General features: G+C 43.4%; 1 protein-coding gene and 1 pseudogene across 3 annotated transcripts in view; both read left to right on the top strand.

The window, feature by feature from the left end:
- The window catches only part of CERS1 (ceramide synthase 1), a 104,170-nt gene extending 100,000 nt beyond the window's left edge, over positions 1-4,170 (top strand). For all 3 annotated transcript variants that reach the window (XM_085874902.1, XM_085874903.1, XM_085874904.1), the window contains exons 6-7: positions 638-744; positions 3,889-4,170. In XM_085874902.1, coding sequence (XP_085731028.1) covers positions 638-744; positions 3,889-3,937 — 156 coding nt within the window. In that variant the 3' untranslated portion in view covers positions 3,938-4,170. The remainder of the gene's footprint in view (positions 1-637; positions 745-3,888) is intronic.
- A 558-nt stretch (positions 4,171-4,728) lies between these two features.
- On the top strand, positions 4,729-8,488 carry LOC147030655 (uncharacterized; annotated as a pseudogene).
- Positions 8,489-9,020: the final 532 nt, after the last annotated feature.

Here is a 9,020-nt window from a genome sequence, read left to right as displayed (position 1 = left end):
CAAAATGAACATTGTGGGAAAACGCACCAACAGCAGGGTAGAGGGACACTTGGAGGAAGAATTGGTGTGGGGAAGAATGAGAGCAAGGGGAGAGAGGGAGGATGGCACAAGGATTTTACAAGCTGGATATAAGCTCAAACACAGTAATAAGACAAAAAAATAACCTGGAAAGGAAGGGGTGGCTTTGGGGAGGATTAATGAGGGTAGAAAAGATCATGAGTATGGATGGGGTGTGACCTGACATGGTGGCGAAAAGCCATGAACGGAAGGATAAGATTGTACACACTAAAGAATTTGGTGCCACAGGTGAGACAAAAAGAGGAACAAATGAGTAGAGTGGCTAAACTTATCGAAGAAGATTAAGGAAGTAAATGGGAGGGTTCGCCAGAAAGTCCTTTCGGAGAGACAGATTGACAGTATGAGATTTATCAGGGTTGAAAACACATTCCAAGTGTTGAACCAGTTCGTGGTTCCATCCAGGTATCCAGAAAGAGAAGAGGTTGCTACCTACCCTTCCTAAGGATGCAGATATACTTTAATATCGATCATTCATTCTCAGGTCTATGATAATCTATATACTCTGGTGAAGTTCTTCATTGTTAAAAGCTCTGTGGTTTTTTTTCTTTCCTTTTTGCAGTTGATCATAATGTTTGCGTTCAAGATCATGACAGGACAGCTTGCAGAAGTGGCTGACACACGGGAGTATGACATCTCCACACAAACACAGCAAGAAAGTTTGATCAGGTCAGCCACAAGTATTCCCTGCATGAAATTTTACTTTTTATTCACAGATATTCAAATCTTAAAAGGGTGGAGGAGCGCCTTGTGAGCAAACGGCCATCCATATCTAGTGCCCGACTGTGTCGGCAGACATCCTCCTGCAGTTGGGTTACTTCTTATTAGTAGGTTGGTGGCAGGATTTGCACTCCGGCCACCGTAAAACCCTTCATTCCGAAAAAAACATTCCAGAAGCATAAAAAAATCTGAAAACCCACTCCGTGGGAGTACCTCCTGTGCAGCTTCCCTTCGCAGGGCAGCTCACCGGATGACGGGATTGGGGCAAAGCCTTCGGGACCCCCAATCTTTGATGATAGGAGGGAAACCATGGAGTAACATTCCCAGGTCAGATTGCGAGAGAGTGTGTCAGGGTGGTGATGAGGTGTCGTCCACCAGACGGCTGTCTCCTTGGGTTAACCTGAGGCGGTCCCTTCGGGTGGGTGCCTGGAATGTCCTATCCCTAAGAGAGGATGATCGCCTGTCTCTGTTATCATCTGAGCACAAGCGTTTGGACATCGGTATTGCAGCACTCTCTGAGGTTCGGAGACCGGATTGCGGCGAGATCATGGCAGGTGGTTACACCGAGTATTAGTCTGGTCGCTCTGATGGTTACCATACTCAAGGAGTTGCTGTAGCTGTGTCCAATAAGCTGACTCCAATGATAATTGAGGGAACACCAGTCAACGAGCATATTATGAAACTAAGGATTCATCACTCCTTGAGTTTCATTTCGCTGGTCTTTGTATATGCTCCGACTGAGGTGAGTGACCTCACCGTGAAGGATGCATTCTATGCCATGCTCGAGTCTGTGGTTGATCGTGCCCCAGGCGAGATACTCTTCTAGTATTGGGGGATTTCAATGCATCGACTGGAACTGATAGGGATGGTTATGAGATGTGTGTTGGTCCCCATGCGTCTGGAACTTTGAACCAGAATAGCACTAAGTTCCTTGACTTTGCAAAAAGTCATGGACTAACGGTGGCTGGTTCATGGTTTCAGTGCCCACAGGCTCATCGCTGGACTTGGTATTCCAACGCTGGTGGTGTGGCAAAGGAGATTGACCATGTGCTTGTTGATGGTCACTGGAGGATGATCCAGCACTGCAGGGTCTACCGGAGTGCTCAGTTCCTCAATACGAACCACCGGCTTGTTGTAGCAACTCTTAAGTTGCACCTTCAATCCAGGAGAATTGTACCATCCCAGCCTAGGCTGGATGTTGGCAAGCTCAAGGATGAGAGGGTAGCTGTGGAGATTGCGAACAGGCTGAGTGGAGATTTGAGGTGTCTGGGTGCTTTGGGTGATCCCGAAGAGTTGTGGAATGCCTTCAAGACCACCGTCCTTGATGTTGCCGGAGGATGTATTGGAACTCACTGGAGGGCGAAGAAGAATTTTGTCTCTCAAGGGACACTTGATACCATTGCCCAGAGTCGCAGGGCCAGGCTGAATGGCAGAGCTGAACTGTTCAGGGAGCTGAGGCGTAAAACTGTACGTGTGCGAAGGGTGGACAAGGAGGCCTATGTGCGAGGAATCTGTGAGGGGGTAGAGCAACACCTGTGGTCAAATGATTTTCGTCCTGCTTACAGTGGAATTCACACATTGTCTTTGTTCAAGCCCATTTCTCGGTGTACTGCAGTTAGAGCAGAGGGTGGTGGTGTCTTGACAGAGGAGTGCGAAGTGAAGGCCCATTGGGCCGGTTACTTTGAGTGGCTGTACCAGGCTGATCCACCAGCTGTCAAGTTGGACGTCGGGGGTGTTACAATCCCTGTTGCTGACACTCCAATCAACTGTGGTCCACCTTCATTTGTTGAAACACAGGCTGTGGTGAACTGGTTGAAATGGGGGTAAAGCTCCAGGGATCTGTGGCATCCATGCTGAACTTTTCAAGGCTGGTGGAAATGCTGCACTCATGTCATTGCATGCAGTTCTGTGCTCTGCCTGGAACACAGGCATCATCCCAACCGACTGGAAGAGGGGCCTTGTTGTCCCTCTCTGGAAAGGGAAGGGTGATCGCCAAGACTGCAACAACTACCGAGGGGTGACGCTGCTCTCAGTGCCGGGCAAGGTCTTTGCTCAGAAAATTCTCGATAGGGTTCACCACCATCTACTTGAGCACCAGCGTCCAGAGCAGTCGGACTTTTCACCAAAGAGGTCAACGATTGACTGTATCCTTGCTCTTTGAGTCCTCACCGAACGCAGACGAGCGTTTCGGCAGGGGCTGCTTGCAGCCTATGTTGAGCTCTGTAAAGCGTTTGATTCAGGGAATCGGGATGCCCTCTGGAGAATTCTAGGTCTTCGTGGGGTGCCACCAAAACTGATCGATCTGATGTCTGAACTATACTCCGGTACTGAGAGTGCTGTGAGATGTCGTGGTACCATCTCTGACTTATCTCCAGTTGTTACTGGAGTTCGCCAGGGGTGTGTACTGGCCCCCACACTTTTCAGCACTTGTATGGACTGGATTCTGGGGAGGATGTCGGAGAGATCAAGCTGTGGTGCATCATTTGGGAATGTCAAGATCTCTGACCTTGATTTCGCAGATGATGCAGTCTTCTTTGCGAAGACTCTAGATATCCTTTTGGGGGCCCTCGAGATGCTGAATGAGGAGTCGGAGCTGCTGGGATTACGGGTTTCCTGGGTCAAAACTAAGAACCAGGCTTTCAATGACATCTTGGATGCTGCTGTGCTGTCTGTACCTGTTTGTGGTGAGGATGTTGAGGTCGTGGAGAGATTCACTTTCCTTAGCAATGATATTCATGTCTCTGCCGACTGTGAAAAGGTATGGAGTTATTTGCCTCATGGTGGTTACCTTTTGCCTGTGGGTCGGTGGCAGCACTGCCTGACCCCACATCCCAAAATACACTTTATTGCAACCTTAGGTGGCCTCAAAATGTACGTCTCGGCCAACATGCGGGAACTTAAAACTTTGCCCAGATTCTGAAGTACCGACACCAAAAGTCGGTACCTCTTGGTGCTACAGTTCGGCCATGAAAGAATAACGTATAATGCACAAACAAACATTTGAAAATAATTATAAGATATCATCACAGTGTGGTAAACAGTGTAAATTTGCTTTGGTTTTGTGAATGTAATTGATCTTTCTCCTTTTTGTAGTCAAACGAAGACTCAGAGCAATGGAGACCTGAAAGACAAGACATTATGATAAGCATGAATAGAAAGGTGAAAAATACTGAAACATGTCCTTCCAATTCTTCCAACATTTCTACTTTGACCAGACATCTGGACCAAACCAGTGACTGTTGCTATCCAGTAAAAAAAATGTAATTCAGGTTTCTTTGAGATAGCTACTTGAAATGCTGCGGTTTTTGTTGTTTTACAACCTCTTGACCAACAATGAATGTAATTGTGCCATTGAAATAAAAACAACAATCTGTAGATATGTCAGCTTTTTGTTTTTAACAACAATGCAAAGTGTTATTATTGGACTGAATAGTGTTTCATCGTCCACTGAGACCCATTATTCTGTGTAATATGTAGGTGTGTTTTCAACATTTATCAAATTCCTTTTCTCTTGGCTGGCATTTAATTCTGCAAATATAGTCCAGTCAATGCAGCAAATTTGAGGGGGTAACCCACTACTAATTGCAAAAGAATTGTTTCCACTGCAGTACATTTAAGTAAGACCCCCTAATCACCATACTAAAAGTCCTAAAAAAATCCTATTCTGGGAAAGTAGTGTAATTTGCATAATATGAAAATTAGCTTCTACCATAAGAGAAAATTCATATTTTCACTATAACTTTGCATCTAAGTACCAAATTGAAGCAAATCAAGTGTCCAAACCCATGTTCTGAAGGTCAGTGAACATGATAGGCACATTTGCAAATTAATATTTTTGAATATAATTTGCATATTATGCAAATTAGCTTCTGTCATAAGAGAAAATTCACATTTTCACTATAACTTTGCATCTAAGTACCGTATCCGATTGAACCGTAACCCTAACCCTAACTTGTATTGTTTCTGCTCTGTTATTTCATGAATTACAGATAGCTATGGCTGAGTGTGTTTTCTGCAAGAAGAGTTTAGAAGATGATCAGGATACTGCGATCCTACGAGAAAAAGGGAGCGAGAGTATCAACAGGGCCAGTGAGCAGCAAGGAAGTAGTATAAGAACCCATAAAGGTCAGCGAGTACACACAGAATGCCGACGGGTTTTCACTCATCCACAGACGATTGCAAAGGCACAGGAAAAAGTAACTGAACAAGATCAGCCCTCACCGTGTATCCTTCGTTCAGAAACGCCAACGTTCAGTTTGGACAAGCACTGCTTGTTTTGCGGTGAACCAGCTACTTACAATGAGAAAAAGTGTGATGGCATGGATGTCTATCCTGTAAGAATCACATCATTCCAAAATATTGTCTTACATTCATGTGCACAAAGGAAAGATGAATGGTTTATGTTAGTTTCAGGCAGAATTGCGTATGTTCATGACCTAATCGCAGCCGATGCAGTTTACCTTCAAAGCTGTAATGTCAACTTCAGGACTGGGAAGCCGGTTCCACAGAAACATTCCTCTGGACTAGGTAGTGTCACAAAGAAACAAAGGCTTGGCAGACCCAAAGAAGCAGAAAGATATGAAGCATTCCTGTTGGTTGCAAAGTACTTGGAGGAAAATGATGATGAACAGATTACAATAACAGACTTGATTGAGAAAATGGAGACAGGTCTTTTGGGTTCAGAGGTTGCAGCTTATGGCTTTACACATATGAAGAGTAAACTCATGGAACATTTTGGTGACAATATCATAATAACCGAGCTGAATGGGAAGCCAAATGTTGTAACTTTTAGACAAACGGCAGCAAATATTCTCCATGACTTTTACAAGGCACAGAAGAAAGAGGACCCCAATATTGAGAAAATACAAATGATAAACACAGTTGCCAAGCTTATCAAGAGTGACATAAAGGAAGTTGACTCTTCTAATGATTTATATCCAACCAGAGAACAGATGTCATCAACAGAAGCAGCTGTGCAGTTCATTCCACAATCACTACTGATGTTGTTGCAAGGTTTGTTCATTGGCAAAAACATTGATCTGAAGGTAGCATCAATTGGACAATCTATAATGCAAGCAACAAGGCCAAGTCATTCCAGCCCCATTGCAATTTGGACAAGAAACTGAAATGCATCATCAGTTTTCATCACGGTTCATCGTAGATACTCTTCATAAACACGGCTTCAGTTGTTCCCATTCTGAAGTGCGGAAGTTCGAGAAAAGTGCTGCTGTTACACAAGGGGCAGAGTTGCCTGAGCCTGAATCTGGAGAGTTCATTCAGCATGTTGGTGACAATGTTGATCACAATATAAGAACTCTTGATGGCTTTGGAACATTCCATGGAATGGGGATTATTTCCACTTTCACACCAGGAAAGCTGCTTAGTAAACCTGTACTGAGAGTATCAGTGACAACAGATGACATCATAAAAGTGGGAAGGATCAATGTCAAAACTTTCAAATCTCAGCACACAGGACATAATCCATTGACATACAAAGAACTGCAGGCAATGGAAGTGCACGATCCAACGTATCACATCGATCTTCTGTGGGAAGTGGCATTTGTCCTTCGTCCTAAGAGGCCAGCATGATCAGGTATGATGCAGACACATCTCCCCGCTGCACCAGAGAAGTTGACCAAGATATTCAGGTGTAACTGCACGACTGGGTGTAGCACCAGCAGATGCACCTGTAAGCGTATTCCCATTGACTGTACATGGATGTTTGGGGTGTGTAAAGGTGTAAGTTGCGCTCATTCATCTCAGGTGGAGATAGATGACAGCAGTGATACTGATTGACATCAGGCCCCCCTAACAAACGGACGCCAACGTTGTCAGACGGAATGAAAACACGTCATTCTTGTTACAAAAACAGCTAAAATTGATGAAAAAGCAGCCGAAATTGAAACCAACACAGTAATTACGGTCGCAATAGCAGATATAACCGAAACCAACACGTTTATTCTACACACAAGAACGGGCGTGACGGACACAAGAACAGTCAATCCCGAAATAGAACGGTGGGGAATAGAAGCAACATCGGTTATTTCCGTCGCAAAACGGCGGAGACCGAAGCGAAAGCGATTAATTCCGGTTACCATAATGTGGAAAACATGGCGGCTTGAAAAGTTCTTGAAGTTATGGTAAGTTAACTTTAACGTAGTCTGCCTTGAATATATCATGTCTGTTAATGAAAACCCGTTTGTGGTACGGGATATTATGCAAACAGCGATAAATGCGCCCTCTTGACTTAATGTGTGGCTGACATTTCGTGAAATTTGTGCCCCCGTGCTGCAGCGATCAGTGACGATTGATCGTTTATATTAGCAAGAGGTAAAATTTGATAGTAATAATAAATTGCAAATTCCAAAAAAATAACAAAGTTAATATGAAGTAAAAACTGTAAAAAGATCCCATACATGATCCCCTATGTTGAACTGGGCATACACAACTAGCGATCCTTCACTCGGGGGATCGAAATACAGGCAAACCAAACATCATCATCACAACAAAATTCGGTTTAATAAATTGTTAAAACTACATCAGGTACTACACACTATATATTATCTATATTACATTTATGTTCGAGGCACAAACACGAAAAATTTACATACCGTAACAGGTCGTTCTACTGCATCCGCCATCTTGTTCGCACTACAGTAACCGGAATGAACCGCTTTTGTTTCGCTCTCGGACGTTTCACGACGGAAATAACCAATCTTGCTTCCGTTCCCCACCAATCTATTTCAGGATTGTCCGTTCTTGTTTCCGTCACGACCGTTCTTGCGTGTAGAATAAACGTGTTGGTTTCCATTATATCTGCTATTGCGACCATAATTACTGTGTTGGTTTCAATTTCGGCCGCTTTTTCATCAATTTTAGCTGTTTTTGTAACAAGAATGACAGGTTTTCATTCCGTCTGACAACGTTGGCGTCCGTTTGTTAGGGGGGCCTGGACATGTTACCTGAAAATTCATTAAGAACACTAACCACATTACCGATTAGCAGTGATAACCTGTGTTAAATGTATCCTATCATCTTGATTGGGTGTCACCACTTTAAGTATTTCAGTTATTGCTTGTTGCTGCTTTAGTTAATTTTTCATACTTGCTTTTATATTACTTTATTGTTTGTATCAGGCACATGGATGCAAAGTTATCTGACATTTTTGATTTTCTCTAATTGCTGAAAGCTAATATGCATATTTTATGCAAGTTATATTCATAATATGGGTTTGGATACTTGTTTTGTTCCTAATATGGAAAATAATAGTGAAAATGAGAAATTTCTCGAATTCCTGAAACTAATTTGCATAATATGCAAATTATATTCAAAATATCAATTTGCAAATGTGCCTATCATGTTCATTGACCTTGAAAACATGGGTTTGGACACTTGATTTGCTTCAATTGGGAACTTAGATGCAAAGTTATAGTGAAAATATGAATTTTATCTTATGGCGGAAGCTAATTTTAATATTATGCAAATTACACTACTTTCCCATGCTAGGATTTTTTTAGGACTTTTAGTATGGTGAAAAGGGGGTCTTCCTGAAATGCACTGCAGTGGAAATGATTCTTTTGCAATTAGTGGTGGGTGAAGATACTAATTTGACTGGACTAATACACTTTGTAATCCCTGTGAATTTTCCATGTCATTTATTTCAAGTCTATCATTAAAAATCTCAATGTTTGTGCATCTTTTGTAGATGATAAATGAAGTTTCCAATGGAATTTCTTCCATTGTAAAAGGTCTTCAGCATTGACATTAAACTCTGGAGCCATTCGTGTATTACTAGCAAATACAACCTGTCGCTTCGCTAACGGGAATATTAAGGGGGAGGAGAGGTGGGAGAGGGGAGGGGGAGAGAGAGAAGGGAAGGGAGGGTGGAGCGAGGTGGGAGGGAGGGTGAAGGAGGGGTGGGGGAGTGAGGAGGGGGCAATGAGAGGTGAGGAAGGGGGGCTAAGAAAGGGTGAAGAGTGAATAAGGGGGAGAGGGGTGGAGAGAGCAGCACCTTACCAAACATCACTATAAACTCTGGGATGTGGGGTGGGAGCCAGGAGGAGGAGGGAGAAAGTGGGGAGAGGGTTTGGGAGGAGGTAAGTGTGAGCGGGAGAGAAGGTAGGGTGGGGAATGGAAGGGCAATAAAACGTCCCAAACAACAACATTTTCTTTTTAACCAATGTGTTCCATACAAAAACTGGGTGGAAACATTTAAAACCCATGCT

This window comes from Eptatretus burgeri, chromosome 3 (assembly GCF_056783735.1).
Source record: "Eptatretus burgeri isolate ZD-2024b chromosome 3, Ebu_testis_v1, whole genome shotgun sequence".
Taxonomy (NCBI): domain Eukaryota; kingdom Metazoa; phylum Chordata; class Myxini; order Myxiniformes; family Myxinidae; genus Eptatretus; species Eptatretus burgeri.
The sequence above is the reverse complement of the archived record's forward strand: the minus strand, read 5'-3'. Positions and strand labels throughout refer to the sequence as shown.